The sequence below is a fragment of the Musca vetustissima genome, unplaced genomic scaffold, assembly GCF_032173495.1.
Source record: "Musca vetustissima isolate MV318-11 ecotype Yass unplaced genomic scaffold, APGP_CSIRO_Mvet_v1 utg14449, whole genome shotgun sequence".
NCBI lineage: Eukaryota > Metazoa > Arthropoda > Insecta > Diptera > Muscidae > Musca > Musca vetustissima.
Genome location: NW_026883145.1, coordinates 319,871 through 338,997, shown reverse-complemented (window position 1 = coordinate 338,997; position 19,127 = coordinate 319,871). Strand labels below are relative to the sequence as shown.

General features: G+C 33.3%; 1 protein-coding gene across 1 annotated transcript in view; it reads right to left on the bottom strand.

Annotated features, from left to right (window-relative positions):
- LOC133329903 (retinal homeobox protein Rx) overlaps positions 1-18,743 on the bottom strand; it is a 69,375-nt gene extending 50,632 nt beyond the window's left edge. Inside the window, exon 1 of the mRNA XM_061538362.1 lies at positions 17,771-18,743. Coding sequence (XP_061394346.1) covers positions 17,771-18,743 — 973 coding nt within the window. The remainder of the gene's footprint in view (positions 1-17,770) is intronic.
- Between the last annotated feature and the right edge of the window lie 384 nt (positions 18,744-19,127).

Here is a 19,127-nt window from a genome sequence, read left to right as displayed (position 1 = left end):
CAAACAAGTGTTGATACGAACAACGAGCCCAATAAAATGTTTAGCCTTATGAATTGCATTCGTAAAATACAGAAATCCCGAGATTGGCAACACTTTCTGAACACTATTCATATAATACACGAAATATTTTTCTGTGTACTACCCTTTACTAAATATCTTTATTAAGAGGTATCTTTATATGGGAGTTAGGGCAGAACATGGATCTATATAAAGAAGTTTTGCGAATGATTCATTGTCATTGATGACCCTTAAGTAATAAATTTGCTGTAAGAGATTCTATTTGCTATAATGTTCATCCAATCAGAATCTACATTCAGTTTAGAACTTTTCGATTTACTTAATTTTCTCAGTGTAGTTATGGTGTCATAAACATAAAAGTAACACCATCCATAATGTATTCGGTTATGTGAGCCTCATACACTCATATTTTTGCACAAATGTGTGGTGGATATCGTCTCAGTTTATAGAACAACTACCGTTGACGATGGTACGACAACATCATCGCCAACTTTTATAATGGTGATGATGTTGCTGATGATGATATGGGAAATTATTCACAGCTACGCTACAAACAAGGTAGATACGATGTAGAGTCACCGCATTGACTGACTAACCGAATGACTTGTTATTTTTATTCATTTCATGCTAAGGTTACACTGATCCGTTATTACAACCATGGCCATATTTCATTTTTGCCATTCTATGTGTGTGTTTTTCCTCACATTGACTCATTTTGATCGATGTAAATGCTAAGCAGAAGTGTTGCTCCAGTGTCTTTTGTTTGCGGAAACAATCACATTATGATTAGATGTGATGCGATGTGATGAGTGGAGCGGAGTCATGGTAAGTCGAGCGCAAGGCGACTAGACGAGATGAAAAGTGATCTGCAATGGCAGAACATTAAAGGTGGGCACACCTTGCATTGGATTCGTTTCAGTACAGTTGAAAGTTTTTTGTGTGTTTTACTTTGTTAATGTTGTTTGTGCAATTTTTTTTTCATGGGGAAACACTTGAATGTGTGAATATGTCTTTTTTTGGTTTGATGGAGGGGATAATGGCTAATTTGATTTTATATACCGTTACAGGACCTGTTTATTAGAGTAGTGTTTTTTTCATCTGCGACAAACTAGTGTACGATGAATGATGTGTAGCTAATTGTCAAAATGCATTTATTTTCAGAGCATTATAAAATAATGAGGGTTTATTATAAATTGTGTAATGTCTTTGAACGGAAATGTATGTTTGTGAAAAAAGAAGAAAATAAATTATTCGTTGACGAGAACAAATAAGAACATAATAATAAATCGAAAGAATTTGGCTGTCGACTATTAGAAAATAGAACATTTTCTGTCATGTGATATTTTATCCTCTGAGAACCAGAAATGACAGGTTACAGCCAAAATGTGATTTAAACCTTCAAAACATCTAGAGTCGGAAGCTAGATCGAGATATTTTAAAATCTGGAAACCAGAATTACAAAATTATAACTACTTATTTCAGATAAATGAAATGTCGTTCGGATCGGTTGGTCAATCGATTTGAATCTACAATTGTCTGCTAGTAGGTCGTTGGATTACTTTAAAATAATGCTGAAAAATGTCAATATCAATGCAATGGTAAACTCTGTACACCAAAATACCATCTGCCAAAGTGTGTCTGGCAGTAAATGGCAAGGAGACTATGCTGATAGTGTTAACGAGCACAATGTCCAGTAGACTCGTATAAACTGTGGAGCTTGATAATTACAGGGATTAGAAATTGTATCTACTACGGTACCGATGCAGGTCTATGAGTGTTTGAGAGAAAAATTCTTTCGAAGATAAATGCTTCGTTCTGCGTCGACGGTAAATGCCACTGACAAATGAACCACGAGCTATACCATTTTGCACCGACATAATCAGACGTATGTGTAGAAATTTTAACACGCCGAAAATTAAGTATGGAAAACATTAAAAAAGGTAGACCTACAGTTAGTCACAGTCAAAAGTGTCCCCTTGTTTTTTATCACAATTTTCAGCACTACATTTCAAATTATCTCTTAGAAATTTGTCCATCTGACCCAAACAATTTAATTTTGCTTTCATCAGCAAAAATAACAGATTTCCAAAATTCAAAATTCTTTTTTTGTGTTCTTGAACGAGCTCCATTCGGATTGTCAGATTTTTTAGGTTTAGGTTTTTTCATTGTAACGCCCTCTCGATTTTTTATGGGTAAATTTTTTTCCAGATATTTCTCGGCGATGCACAGTGGTCCAAGACGCCAATCTAGCTGGAAAAAAGTCATAACTTCTCTTCGGAAGCAGCTAGAAGTATGAAATTTTGGAATTATGCATTTCTTATTGAAAGCATTCTTTGTACCAAAAATGGGCGTTGTAGGTAAAATAGTCGTGGAAATTTTTATGACATTTGAAAGAATATGAATATCTATGTATTAATTTAGAGGTGCCGAATATCCATTTTGGCAATATGTTGAAGGACGACTCGAGTTTCGGGCACCTCGTGCTCAGATTGAAAATATGTATATTTAAAAATTTCTAAAATAAAAATTTCTTTGTAATAATTGCGAAATTTTCAGTAATAGTTTCAAATTTAACATACAACAAAGGAGACCCCACCACCAATAGATATATTGCACTAATATACAAAACAACATAAGAATATTAATATATATTTAAAATAAAAATCATTTATTTAAATCATTCTACATCTACCTGTATGAAAGGATCTAAAAGTAAGGAAATATCTTCATCACCTAATAGTTCTTCATTTCGATAGCTAACAAATGGCTTTGGTGAAAAAGATGAGATTAATGGATCTGATGAGGCACTTCTGCTGTTACATCGGATAACTTTATTCCATTACTTGGGTAGCACTTTTCTTTAGCTTCTAAAATTCTATAATATGATGGGTATATATCCGCGTTACGGATCTTAGCACCAGCACGCATCGCATTATAACTTGCTTTTGTATATTTTCCATCGATAAACAGACGTAATGCTTCTTCATCTGTATATGGTACTGGTTCCTTAGATTATGCATCAACATTTTTTTTTAAATTTTAGTTGCTCTCGTTGGAGATTCATTTATGTTCTTTAGAATCGCGGCAGCATTCCTCTTGCCAGACTTATAAAGACTAACGCCAGCAGCGAAAATTAGTTTCTCGGGTGAACATTCACTAACTAAAGTCGACACTTCCAAACGCTTCCCTTTTTCAGATTTACCTTAAAATTCAGATCGAGGATCCCTAAATCCTCTGGAATGTTAATCACGTTTTCAGAAGGAAGACCAAATACTCCATTTAAACAAATTTTATTATAGTCTTCAAAATATTTCTTTGATCTTTTTGCTTTTATCCACCTTTTGTTAATTGAATACGTTAATCTTCGTACAGCTAACACAACATTATTGCAATAATCATCTGTTATAGTTTTCTGTAACCCACTCTTAGCAAAAAAATAGCTAATGACAGCTTTTACACTTTCTTTGCTTTCCATTTCGGCAATCCACACATTATATACTTCTCTCCGTGTTATGGGTATGTTATCTATATATGTATATAAAAAGTTTACCGGTCAATAATTGCAGCTATTTCTTTTTTTCATCTAAAGTGGACACCACACAGATAAACAGGACACAATTCATTTCACGGGAATCCACGGGAATCCTATTTAAAAGTTACTCTAAAAACCATAAACTGCTAAATTTTGCTACACAAAACACATATTTTCTCTTACCAATTATTTTGCACACAGAACATTTAAATTCGACATTTATTTACAATATAGCTTCAACATACCTGACATGATGCAATGTAAAAAAATTACGACAAAATTTTTTCTTCTTTGATGTTACGAACAGTTCAAATGTGATGCTGACAATCGACAGGCCTGCTAAAACAACAGTGATAATGCAATTGTTCATTTCCAAAACATCATAACAAAGCAAATTAGAAAAAAAACAAAAAAACTGATATACAGTTATGAACAGTGGACTGTTATCTAACGACTACCAAACAAATTATGTGAAAATTGAAACATAAAAAAATTGACTTTTTTCCAGCTAAATTGGCATCTTGGACCACTGTGCGATGTCAGCAAGCTTTCTATACGCAACATTCGAACCAAATTTAATCCAAATTATAAAAAGATACTACACAAAATGTAGTCTTCAGTTGAGCCCCGCACAACTATAACACTGTGATACAAAACAAAACAAAAATTTTTTTCAGGGGTTCTAATGTACCAATTCTGTTTAGTTGGAGTCCCTGGACCACGAATATACCTTTGGTTTTTCTGGGTCACTTCGAAAATTAGTTTTATAACGGTAAATGTAGGAAAAAACGTGGTTCCATAGATTTTCACTTTGAAACGCGTATAACTTCTTTTCTTTCTAACGGATTTATATTATTCTTTTTTTTCATTCGAAGAGTAGAATTTTTTCTTTCAAACAAGATATATATTTGGTAAATCGGTTGAGGATTGGCTGAGTTACAGTGGTTGAAATGTGAAAAAATACGCATAAAATGACAAAATTTATTTTTCTTCGGGCTGTACGAAGAAATTATGATATCAAGCCCTATAAGTTTTATTATATTACGGGAAAGACAATTAAATAAGCTTTCGAAAATGAGAAAAATCAAAAAAATCGGTTAAAAAATGGGCGACTTATACACAATTTTGTATTGATTACATGCATATTCTCTAAAGGAAATATGGGTCTATCTCATTTCCTTTTGCCCGTTACAAACAAAATGTGGAAACGAGGAAACGAGATATACCCATAGTTCCTTTAGAGAATATGCATGTAATCAATACAAAATTGTGTATAAGTCGTCCATTTTTTAACCGATTTTTTTGATTTTTCTCATTTTCGAAAGCTTATTTAATTGTCTTTCCCGTAATATAATAAAACTTATAGGGCTTGATATCATAATTTCTTCGTACAGTCCAAAGAAAAATAAATTTTGTCATTTTATGCGTATTTTTTCACATTTCAACCACTGTAACTCAGCCAATCCTCAACCGATTTACCAAATATATATCTTGTTTGAAAGAAAAAATTCTACTCTTCGAATGAAAAAAAGAATAATATAAATCCGTTAGAAAGAAAAGAAGTTATACGCGTTTCAAAGTGAAAATCTATGGAACCACGTTTTTTCCTACATTTACCGTTATAAAACTAATTTTCGAAGTGACCCAGAAAAACCAAAGGTATATTCGTGGTCCAGGGACCCCAACTAAACAGAATTGGTACATTAGAACCCCTGAAAAATTTTCGTGTCGCACAGTGTAATTATTTAGCATGTAAAAGCGTTGTGATTATATCGATAATCATTCATAATTGAGCTTAGCTAAATATTGAAAGCTAATGGCGATTCACTGTAACTATGGATGAGCATTTATTGACGTTGTCGCCTTTAATCGTAATTAGAACAACAAGTAAAACCAACAACAACGACAACAAAATTTGTTCAAATTCTGATTATAAAATGGAAGTTTCTTGTTATTCGCAACTGATAATTTTTATATCCGATAGTAATTAGTCACGCTATATTTACCTATGATTCGAATAAAATACCAACATCGTTATAACAACACGCACACAAATATACAGACATACATAGAGATGTATATACTCGTATACCTAAATTTTTGTTTTGTGGAGGTAATAATGGATGTCTCACACTTCAAACGCATCATTGGTAATATATTTAATTTTTATTCGGTGGTCATTTAACGATATTTACCTACCAAAACACAACGACAATAACAACACGAACAGCTATGCCGCACTTATTCCACTTGTAGTTCTGTGCCAATGATAATCAGACATGTCATGGACTCTCTCATAATCACGAGACAGAAACAAACACCAAACCAAAAAAAAAAAAAAGAATCAAACAAAAACGAAATATTCATGTTCCAATTTGAATAATCCCTTAAATCAAATTAAATATGGACGAACCACGGACAGACTTCTAAGTGACTGGTTAATCATGGTTTTTGTTGTTGCTTTTGTTGTTTCACTCGTCCGTCCATTCATACTCGATGATAAATGGCCAAAGCTATTACACGACATGACGTGATGTGAGCTTGAAGTGAAGTAACATGACATGGCTTATTCATTAGGAACGAAAATTGTGTTCAATGTTTACACGAAAATTATGACAGAAATTTAAAACTAATTAGCCAATGGATGTGTACACTTTTATAAATTATTGTTTGTTGATCGGGAAAGGGAGTATTCGGATCGAATTTACTTACTATGTGGTTATATGATTGATTTTTCTTAAATTAAAGTCATTTGTTTAAATTTTTATAAAATACAATCATAGGGCAATGGAGCTACATTAGGGACTAGTTTCATTTCAAAAAAAGAACGAGAAAAATCAATCCGCAATGTGAACTAGATTGCCCAACTCTAATCATTACAAAATGTCTCCGGTAGCGGCCCTAACATAGTTTTGGTTCATTATAAATCCACAAAACGTAATCAGTGGATATATCAATTCAGGGAGACAGAAATTTTGCAAGAGACTAAGTAGAATAATGCATGCATGCACATCTTAAAATGCGAGAGCTACTATACATATGTATTCGGGTCTTATAACGAAAATTAGAATATTTATCACAAAATATTTTATACTGCTTCTTAAAGTGATCTCTAATATGATTTTTACAAGCGTTCAAATTAATTGCCGAAACACTTTTTCTACACCGATTGACACATCTTTCAAACATGGATTTTTAACGCTTCGACAACATCTTTCGACTATGAAAATCGTTGGCCCTTCATTATAATACCCTCGCTAATGAGGTTATATTCACTTTGCTACCGCAAAAATGTGTCTTATTAAACTTTGCCTTTATCGGTCCACTCCTTTCCTCCTCCTTCCCCACGAAGAGTCAGTTAAGTTAAGCCAATATCAAGTGAATTGAATGTCTGACTTTGTCAAATCACTCCTTCAGGAACTTCCCACATAGTATCAAAAAAATTAAAACGACAAAAATGTCTATACCATAGAAACCCACCACCCCAACATCAAGCACACACACTCCAAAGTTGTTTTTTACGCTCTCTGGCAACAACCAGTATTTATAGTTTTATGAATTGCATTCATAAAATGCAGAAATATCTGTCGTCCACACCGACTGACTCTTTTTTCATTTCTTTCTTGATGTCTGGTGGAAAAAACAAGTTCGTTTTGGCCCGTCAAACATGTGCTGGATTTAGCAGATTTGAGAGAGCTTGAAGCATCCTGTAAATTTTATGTCTTCCCTTTATCTTTTTTCGAAATTTTCCACAGACTTCAGGCAATCAAATTGACAGAACTGAGCGTCCTACTTTGTCCAAGCGGAACAATCGTCAAATTACCAGTTTTACCGAAGAAACAGAGGACCATTTGTTCGGAACCAACATTGACACAACCTAGTATCATTATCAAGTCTAGATTAAGTTCGAAGATGAGACCCATTGGTTTACTTTTTCTGGTACCTCCCCTTGTCTTGTCTTTACTGATGTAACAAAAGTGGTGACATCCACAAATAATCTTTATCGATAAATTCTGATTTAATATACAAAACTCCTATTGAATGATTGTATTATACCCTTTAATCCAAAAAATGATATTAACAACACTAGGCAGTTTTCACATGGTTTTACTTTGCATGGTACTGTATATTTTTTGAAAATTCATTCACCAATTTTGTTAATTATTTAGGTTTTTGCTCTCCAAATATTGTCCATTATATTAAAGAACTTGTTTATGTATAGGGTCATTTTACAAATATATCTCTCTGTGGATTTAAAATTTTTTATTTTATTTATTATTGTTCATATTTAAAATAGTAACCAAACACGAATGAAATGTACTTTTTCAAATTTAATTATGTTGAATGTTGTTGCATGGCCGCGGCGGTATTGTTTTGTTTTTTGTTATCTCGTTACTGAATTATCGTTCATAATGCGCGCTTTTAGCCGTAACATTATGGGTCAAACTTGAGACTTAATAATATGTTTTACCTACTGTAAATGAGCTCAAAAAACTAAACTAGCAGTGCAGATAGGAAACTAGCACGCAAAACTAATAATGTTTTTTTTTTTTTTTTTGGCTGAAGGGAAAGCGAGGGGAACGATATGTATGTTAAATTTGAAGAGAATGCCACAGTGGTTTTAATAAGGTGTATTGAGTTTATAAGGCATCATTTAGCATCTTACACACATAGCTTGCCCAACAAATTATTTTGTAATTCATCTCGAATTTGAAATCAAATCAATATTTCCTTTATATATGCATATTGCAAGTGGCAAGTCTGCTGTTGCACTGTGTTTTTGCAAACTACCAATCATTTCGTTGCATGTAAGTCCAACCATTTGCTTGCTGATTACGCGAAGGCTTTTTTCATATTTCCACTCCTCGTCTGTACTTGTAGTTGACTGTACACTCGTCGTAGCTGAACTAATTGGACCTATTTAACAGAAAAACACCAACAAAGGAGACTCCAATTGTTGCAAAAGGAGATTTCCAGACGATATCACAATACATACGACATACAGTGTATACGATTGACAGACTTGCTGTCTGTGTTTGTAGCATTTTTTTTGTTTTGTTTTAGTTTTGAGGTTTGCCATAAACGGCAAAACTATTTCCATTTGTCTGTTTCTTTTGCAGATTTTAATTTCACCTTTTTTCCAGTCACAAAAGCGAATAAATCTAAAACCAGCTAATTCAGATAAAACAACAACTAACTATCCATTTGTGTGGATGGATGGTTGGATGAATGAATGAAAATTTCCCCTTTCTCCCCAAATTGGAGAGCTTAACTGGGGTTTGTCTGATATTTGCTGGTAGGTTCTTTTTTATATTTCAACGTAATTAAATTGTAATTAGGGATGCATCCGCATTTGTCTGTTTTTTACTTGCTTGTTTTATTCGATTCAGATGGTTCGACAACCACTTGTAGGGTCCCCCCAATCTAGATTTTCATCATCTGTGGCAGTGGTGTTTTCAAGTCAATCTCTTTCTGTGATTAGTTGTTGTATCTTTTAGTTTTCTTTTGTGTTCGCAATTCATTCAATGTTGTTGGTTGTTCACTCATTCATTCGTTCACCTGTATTTTGGTTTTCCATTTTCACACAAATGTGAAATGTGAATTGTGTTGTAGATTTCGTTGATACAACGAGACGAAAACAACTTTTATAACGTTTAATTAGGTTTAAATAGCTGGCAAAGTGTAGGCTAACCAAATGCGACAAGGTGGAGAGAAAAACAAAAGAAACCGCCATTACGAGTGCAAAAAAAAACGAAAAAAAAATAAACAGAGAAAACATGAAAAATGTGTTACCATTTTTAATGTTGAGTCGGAATTTATGATTTTTAGTTGAGATTTCAGATTGCAAAAAAAAATGTTTAAATCTTAGCAGATAATGTTATGTTATTTGTTGTCATAACTGTTTGTAGGCCTACAAGTTTAAATTGTCATTAACAATGCGAACAGAAATCATTGGTGTGGTACACCATTTTAAGTTCAGTTTATACACGATTTTCTTTTTTTCCATTTTGCACTATACAACACATACTGTATGGGTTATTTCGGGACAAATTTCGAATAAGAGACATGTTTTTGCAAAATAACAATGGGTCACCTTGAAGCTTTTTTTGGTGGATGTTAGAGTTTACAGACTCGGTTGTAGGAAATATATTAAGGCCTTTATTACATTATAATCAGAAATATATTAAAGCCTTTATTACATTATAATCAATTATTACAATATAATCAAAACTCAAAATGAATTCTTTAATTATAAAAGAAATTATTATCAGCTGGTATATTAAATAATTATTAAATAGAATTAAATATTTATATGTATTTGCAACCAAGTATCATAAAATGTATTATCCAGTTATAATTTCAAGCCACTCTTTATTGAGAAATAATTAAAACTAAAGCAATTAAAACCCAAATTTAAATGGTACAAAATAATTATTTCATAATTTTCAAAACAAACTGTTCAGCCTTGTCTCATAACTGTGAATGGCCGAAATTTACGAACTTAATGAATATTCAAAATAAATTCGCAATTAACTTTCTACTTTATACAGTTCTATATTTCACTAATTGGGTACTATTTTAATTAATGACAACAAGAATTTGCTAAACCGAAGAAATGGGTTTATTTATTTTTATTTATTTTTTTTTGCAAATTGTTTTTAACGAGACCAGAGTTTTGAAATGTCGAAATCAATTCTTATTTTGTCGATGTATTTATTAATTCAGCCATTCAGCTGGTAAATGCAAATTATGTGGCGTCTATTTAATTTGTTTTTTCTGTGTTATGAAATTTAAAAATATTATTTCGGTCTAACATAAATAAAATGATAGAAAAATATAAGGAAGAATGTACGACATTTCTTCCTTGCCGATTGTAGCAAAATAAATATTGATATTTTCCTTATATACAAATACAATTCTAACTATTTATATATTTATCTTAATAACATAAAAGTTTGGACAATTTAGAAAATATGAATGAATGAACACTTTTAATACACATTTCCAAATGAACGAAGATTCAAACATTACATTCGTTCATTAAAAATAATTTAACAGTTTTAGAACTTAGAGTATTGTCAGATACACCAACCCTTAAGGGCAACCCCACACTCCAACACATATGATACAAGATTTTCCGATCAAGGATCGAGGGAAAGTAGAAGAGAACGACGAAAAACATACGAATGTCAAAAAATCTAGTCTCGTAATATTTAGTTCCTGAAAATAAACTTTGTATAACCTCCACCATGAGGATGACAATAAAATTAATGAAGGCTTCTCGGAGAAGCCTCCATTAATTTTAGATATTTTATTGATAGGTGCTGATTGAAATTCTCAAAATATCTAATCGTAGCGCTACCGTGGGGCTATAATAAAACGGAAATCAATATTCAAATTTTTGGTATAAGAATACAATTATAGCCATGTTGGATGTAAAACGTGTCCAAAACCCTTAAAATACCGTATACGGTGACGTACCGTTATATGGGGACAACCCTGAAACATAGGCCAATATTAATAATTTTTGGTTCAGATATCTGATATGAAATCACAGCCAGTTCGGTGAAAAGACGTGTCCAAAATCCTCAAAATAACGAATTTATATGGGGGCATACGTTATTATTAATAATTTTTTGTTCGGATATTTGTTATTCAATGAGAACCCAAAATATCAATTAACAGCCAATTCGGTTGGAAAACATATCCAAAGTCCCCAAAATACCGAATATTGGGGGTACCGATAAATGAGTGGCTACAACAAAGCATGGACCGAAATAATCCATTTTCAATACCAAACATCCTAGGAGCAATGTATGTGCATAATTTCAGAGCTCTATCTAAAATATTGTCAGACAGACAGAGATGCGTAAATCGACGTAGAATTTTATATATACATTGTGGGGCGTCCGGTGAATATTTCGAGGTGTTACAAACATTCCAACTTATAGTGTAGGTTATAAAAATATTTCTCATTCGATTTATATGAAGACATGTCATCTCGAAAATGAACAGCAAATAAGAATATAAAGACTTTTCTTGGTGAATTACAGTGTCTACAACAAAATATTCAACAAGACCTAAGGCGAAGTAGGCATTCTTGGTTCTTTATATACTAGCCAAGGCCTTTCGTCCCCAAAAGGAATTTTACAAACCCCCAGACCATAAGAGTAATTTTGTCGCAAATATTAAGAAAAGGTAAGATTAATTTTGCCCATTACCTTGTCAAATAATGAATTTGTAATATTTTGTTCTCAAATTTTAACTGAATCCAAGCAATACTAGTGCCACTTTATATGAAACATAACTTTTAGCTATCAATATTCGCCGGTCATCTAAATAAACATCACCAAGTTTTTCCCATGATACAAAACCAAACTATGCTCCAACTAGTCCCCAACCACATAATAATGATTTCATGTTATTAACAATAAGTGGTGGCCAATAATGATTTCCTTTTCCCTCTGCATTTGGTGGTGGGATCGACAGCGGCTCATTGGAAATGAGGTGTGCACTTTATACACCAAAGCGCCTAAAGTTGTTTATATCGCATCGCATTATTCACTTCGACAGATCATTCATTCATTCGTTCGTTCGTTCATTCATTTGCAGCAGATCAACAACAGCAAACAAACATGCAACAATACGTCAAACAATAACAATGGACAACATACCATCGAACCAACCAACCAACCAACAACTCATAATGAGAATAATCGCAATAAAGTGAATAAGTCTAATTTGCAACTTGTTTTGTGGTTAATTAACAATTGATCAAAGAGCAAATGCCGCCGTCGCCATCAGAGACGGAACTGACCAAGAAAATGTTGAAAACATAAAGGTAGGCTAGCTAGCTAAGGTGTACAGCGCCATGAATGTATGTAATGTTATTTTGTCTTGTTTATTATTTTGTTTGATTGAATATGTCTTGAATGAATGAATGCGCACGAATTAAATGTCACAAAATAATGCCCAGCAGCCACTTAAATGGTGGTCAGTTTTTGTTGTCGTTTTTGCAATGGCCTTAGGTTACCACAAGTATTTAATACTTATAGCGAAGGTTTTCATTTTTTTTTTTTCATAATATAATTTATTTATGAAGACCTTACATTCACAAATTCATAATGAAATTAATGATTACACAATGCAAGAAAATCAAGGGTTGGGGGTGGAAAATTCTGTTTAGGGATGAAAGCTCTTGGCGAGTATATTAAAAAAACCAAGGAGGACAAATTGGCCATATGTCAAAGCTTTTAAATTTATAATTCATGGAGAAATAGCTTTAATAGCTCCTTCTACCTCAAGTCTGTGTGCATCTTTTTCGTCCTTATTTACATGAACTTAATGTAAATACCTGAAGACGAGATTTTCTGACCTCAAACATTCTACAAAAATGTCACTCATAAGATTTTAGATAGGGTCCATGAAGACCAAAAATCGAATAAAACCGCAGGTATTTATTCATTAATAATTTCATATATATTATTCATTACACTGTGCGATTTAAATTTTTTTGATAATCGTCTGGAAATTCCAAAAAATATGATAGAGGGGCAAAAAATAGAAGACACGTGTATCGGTATTTTGAAAGTTTACATCGGGCGGTAACTGATTTACTGATAAAAATGTGAGCAATATTTTTATATCCTCAGCATTATGAGGGTATATGGCTCATCGAAATATTGGTTTTAGACCCCATGTTTCTTTGGACCAAATCCGTTTCAGATTTGAATTTGAAGTCAATTTACTATTAATTTTATATCATGCAAACGAACTATCCGAATTAAACCAAACTTTGTACAACTTATTATGGTTAAATCATGTTCAAAGATGGGGCCCATTGGCCCACTCCTACTGGGATCATCCCCACAAATGCTCAAAATTGTGCAAAAATTAATTTTATAATATCATGCAAACGGACGATTCAATTTGAACCAAACTTTGATAAAAATATTCTTTATATAAATCGATTTATAAAAGTATGTAAAAACGATCAGTAAAATCTGATGTTTTTACATAGTGTTATTATAACACATGAATGCAAAGAATTCTTTTTGCACATACCTAATGTGTTGTATGCTTTAATATAGTCCTACCAGTCCAATTTTCTTTATTTATATTGTGAGAATTCCATTATAACCTTATTTTGCAAGCCCTAAGTAAATATTTCATTGCAAGGGTCGATCCATAAACATTCTAAACTAGTTACTAGAAAATCGTTCAAGGCATTGAAACCTTCTCAAACTCCAATGTTCGCAATCTTAAAATGTTGACAAATAATGCGCCAAAATCTGATACAGATACAGGAAAATATCAATACAAGACTCAATACCAATCACAGTGTGCCTTGTTTTCTTTGAGAATTATGAAAATAAAATCCAGTAGCAATTTCAAAATCATCTTCTACTTGTCTTTATAAAATGATGCGGTTACAGTGGTCATGCTCTGCCGAGAGCAGTGATCAAACACAAAACCTTTTTTAATGCCGCACACGTACTCTTTACTCATTATGAGGTATTAACATAAACTGCAAAACAGCGATGCTGTGTATGAGGCTACTACCGACAAACCAATTCAATTTCAATTCAATTTTCATTTTTCCATCAGTCCGTCCGTCAGTTCATTCGCAAAAAAAGAAGTGCTGCTACCTCTGAAACCTTGAAGTATGCCTTATTGCTACTGTTGTACACATAGCGGCGTTTCCAACCGATTTACACGTACGTGCTGCCGACAAATTCAATTTATCCAGAATGTGCAGTCGTCATTCTTGCAATCAATAGCCGCATAATCACAAATGAAAATAAATGAAACAGAAAAAAAATGTTTTCACAACATCGAGATGATGGAGAAGAAGAAGAACTGGAACTGAATACTGTAGTCGGGAGATTGCAGAAACAGTAGCTAAATAGGTAAAATTATGCGATCGTGGTTGCAATCACTATGGGGATCAATTGAAAAGGTCTCAAGCATCGTCAAACTTAACAAGACAAAGCTCATCGACGGACGTAAGTAAGCTGTCGCTAAAGCTCAACTCAACTGAACAATCACAACTCGAACCGTTCGATGATCGACATGACTGAATGGTGTCTCAATTCACGCTCACGTCCCATTGTTGCATGATCAAAGACACAGAAAAACGCAAAGAAACCGTTTCCCTAGTTTTGCATAGCCGTTGTCAGATTTACGCAGACTGTGTCGTCCGCGTCACATACTTAGTTCAATTTCTGGGGTGATTATGTCGCAATTGCCAACCAGATGCAGTCATCTATATTTGGTCTTATGAATGTAGATTGTGAAATCACTGTGTGACGGGTCTGACGAAGAAAAACAAAACATGTGTTTTATTATAAATATACAATAAAACATACGTAGATTTATATCCATACGATGTGGAGTACATTAAATTAGTATTTTTGTTGGTAGCTCCAAATTCTGGTTGCCAAAATTTTGAAATCTGCGATGTAATCCCTTCTTGTCATATATAGACAGTGTATAAGTCGTATTTTATAAAAAAATAAGATTTTTAAAATAATGTTCTTTGTAGAGTGCCATTGTAGTCGTCTTTAAAACATTGATTTCGTTTTAAAAACTCAGTTTTTATATGCATGATACCATACATATCGATCGACACCATGGTGTTGATGTCCTCAACACATTCGGCGGCACGTTGTGCGACGTTATCTGATCGCTTAAATGACCCCCGACTACCACTGCTGCTACTTCTGCCACTGTTACGCTTTAACCAGAAACTCATCAATATATTGAGTTCAATCAATAAATTGCTGGACTCACATATATCTCTCGAAGCCAATTGTCCATACATATGGACGACGACGAATATGAACGACAATAACAACATTGAATATGCCAGCCAATATGGTGGTAATACTAATACTGATGATTTGGCAATCATTGCCAGCTGTTAAGCATGGTGTCTGTGTTTGTATTATGGCACAGATTGGGGCATGATAAATCATTTTAATCTCTAAATATCACTTGCGAAATTGATTTTTAGTTTTGGGAAGCTGTTTGTAAAACATTGTTGCAAGATGTTGTATTTTTTTGGTAACTTGTTTAATATTTTATCCACTCTAATAAACTACAAGAAGCAACAAAATCGATCCCTTGGTGAGTATATTCAGACAACAGAAGAATATAGGTGATGTTTCCTGAGTTATGACGTGCTGAATTTGTTGCTAGTAACCCTACAATTTATAAAAACTAATGCTTTATATTCGAATGGAATGTTGAATGTTTTTATAAAACATATCGTCCTTGTGCATTGTTTAGTCCTTTTTTCTTGTACTGCGAACTAAAAACTATAAAGCGGCATTTTTTTTAAATTTTCCATGAAAATGTCGCTCTAAAGACAAAAAATAAATATTTTGTATGTTTTCATCATACATTCTGAAAAACTGGCGGATTCATCTAAAATATTGACCATGCATATATCGCGAGAGACAGATCCGGACAAAATTTTGATCAACCGATTGAATTTATATAGGATGAAGTTTCAACTTGATCCAGCGATATAACAATAGAACTGTTTTGTTGTTTTTTATGAATTGAACGATATTCGCTTATATTGTTTTAGCACGGGATCCAGTTTTCTCTTCGGCAAACAATTTATTCCATTTGATTAGCCATGTTTTATCATTGAAATTATTTGGTACAAAAATTGGGTTTCTTATACGAAAATCCAATTCAAAAATTTTAGGGGTACGGATGAGTCTTCTGCGAATAAATTTTATTAACGTATGTGGCACAATGAGGTACACATCTGGTCAAAACTGAAGCAACTGAAATTGCAAACTAAATAAAGCATCTGTAACTTTTTTCAGAAATAAAAAGGTAATTTATTCCTTAAAAAACAGAAATAATAAACGCAAAATTTATTTTGAAATAAAAAATATTCTATTAAAAACTAAATTGACCCAATTTTTGCTTTATCAAAACTAAATAAACTTTTTGATTTTTTTCCTATACATAAGCGCATTCTTGCAGCACAACTACGAGAAAATTAATCAAGAAATGTTAAATGTTATCTTTAGGTTGCTATAAAACCTAGATTTTTGACTTCCTTAACCAACCTTGTATATTTGAGGTTATTGTCATGTTGAAACACTCAGCGAAGGGAACCATTGCATTTTCCATCACATGTGTATAAACAATCCGATCCATTACTTCATAAAGCTTGTAAATAGGTCGAACACCATAAGAAGAAATTGAACACCATGACCCGCCTTCATGCTTCCCAATACCCTTGCAATATTGAGGCCTGAGTCTTCTATTTGTAGGCCTTCTCACCGTAAATTTATTCGTGTCTGATCCTTAAATATTAAACTTTAGTTCATCCGATAACATACTATTTCTCCACTGAATCGGATTCCAATGATATGTCTTCCTGATATAATGATTATAACGGTAAAAATAATTAAAATTTCAGAGTCATCTGTTTGTACAGAAGAGTTGCATTAGTTTTGTTCAAGCAAAAATTGAGACAATTTCCTTTTCCATACATTATTATTTATTTCAAAATGAATTTTGTGTGTTTAGTAAATTAAGTACCCAATTTAAAACTGAAAAAACAGAGGGTCTCTTTATTTTTGAAAAAATTATACGGAATTTATTATCATTGCAGTTTTTGTTGCTTTAGTTTGGCCACTAAAGCCTGGTAAATATTTCAGACGAATCCAAAAGTTCCGTATAATGCACAATTTATTCCCTACCTATTAGTTGATTTGAGATTTACTGAGCAAGGATCGGGTAAAAGTGGAAAAGGACGAAGAAAACATTTGAATATCTGTCTGTCGCCTTTAAAGATCTTATATGAAAATTTCATCTGGTGGTATTTGAGTTCACAGTTTAAGAAAGTAAAGTCACAAAAAATGCGCAAGGACTCGGGATAGAAGGAGGATATACTATGTAAAATATTCCTTAAAAAATTAAACAAATCATTAAGCCATATCTAAAATACTTGATGAATGTTTCGAACATTAATTTGATGTTTTGTTTAAAATATTAAAACTTAAAATAATCTAAATTTATATTAACAACATTCCTCTATGAGAAATGCCAACAATTAACCAAATGTTTAACAGACAAGGAGTATACACAATAAAATTTTTAAACCCTATTCTTTCAGAAAAGATTAAATATTTCCCATACAGATAACCATCAGTGGCCCTGTCTTGAATAAAAAAAATACACCACACTCACCTTGATCTTCATCGAAATTTTTCGTTGACAACTGGAATAAAGCATCCAATGGCGTATCACTTGGCATTTTTGCACCTTTCTCCGTTGTGCTTTTATTACTACCTTCCGATTCGGTTTGTGATAGCCGTTCATGTAATTGAGATTGTCGTTTTCCATTACCATTATTATCATCCTCACCATCGCCTTCATCATCTTCATCACTACTGGCCACATTAACTTCAGGTGAACAACATTGACTTCCACCTCCCGAACTAGAATCTCGTGAGCCGCCACGTTCTGAACCATCTTCAGATGGTATAATATTTGGATCTAAAGACATTTGTCGCAATAACTGGGCCTGGGCATGGAAATGTTCCTGTATTTGTCGTTGATAATCCCAGGCCAAACGTTGTTCATAATGCAACAGAGCTGGTGGGAAAAATGGATGAATGGCTGGTACAGTTGAAGGTAGTTGAACAGGAGGCGGCAGGCGAGTGGGATCATTCCATGTTGGTGGCAGGACTTTTGGTAAATCTAACATTATTAGAGGATTTGCGGGTGCACCAACAGCCGTTAAGGGTAATGGCAGGGTGTTTGGAACCATTACGGAAACATTTGCATTGGGAAGCATAATTGCCTGAGGTGGTGGTGTTGCTTTCCGTTCACAATTTTTTGTTTCATTCGCCTCTTCATCCTTTTTCCCCAATATATCCGCTATGGAAAAACTTTTAACACGTTCGTTACTTGATTTACGCCGTTGAGGCATGGGCGCAACAAATTCCCCAGCCTGTGATGTCTCCAGTGCATTTTTAATACGCTTTAAACCATTTTGCAGAGAGTAGTGTAATTTAGCGTTGTTTGTTAATAAATATGATCTATGCATGGGTGGAGGACTGGGTGATCCCACCGAGATCTCTGACATGGCAGGACTGCTGGAACGTATCATGGTCATTGATGGTGGTGATGGTGATAATTCTTTCAACAAGCCACACATAAAGTTATTCACAGAAATAAAAAATCACTTAATATTTTAAATGAGATAATTTGAATTTAATTTCAAAATAATAAATTATTTCACTTCATTTTGTGTCAATTAAAACTTAGCATTAATTTGTTAATTGATTTTGAATAATGGCAATAATTCCTTTACGTCACTTTTATTGTTTTTTTTTTCTCTTAACGCATTTGTCCAATACTTGAACAGAAAGAGCAACAACAATTACACATATCACGTGTTAGTTTTAACCAGTTTTGGTTGCATCTGTCAAATCAACTTTTCGCTGGTATTACAAAATTGCGTCGGTAAAACGTGCGTTTTGTGGCAAAGCAAAAATGGCTCGTGGCGCCCGTGAAACTAACGTGAGAGCAACTGCTGGTA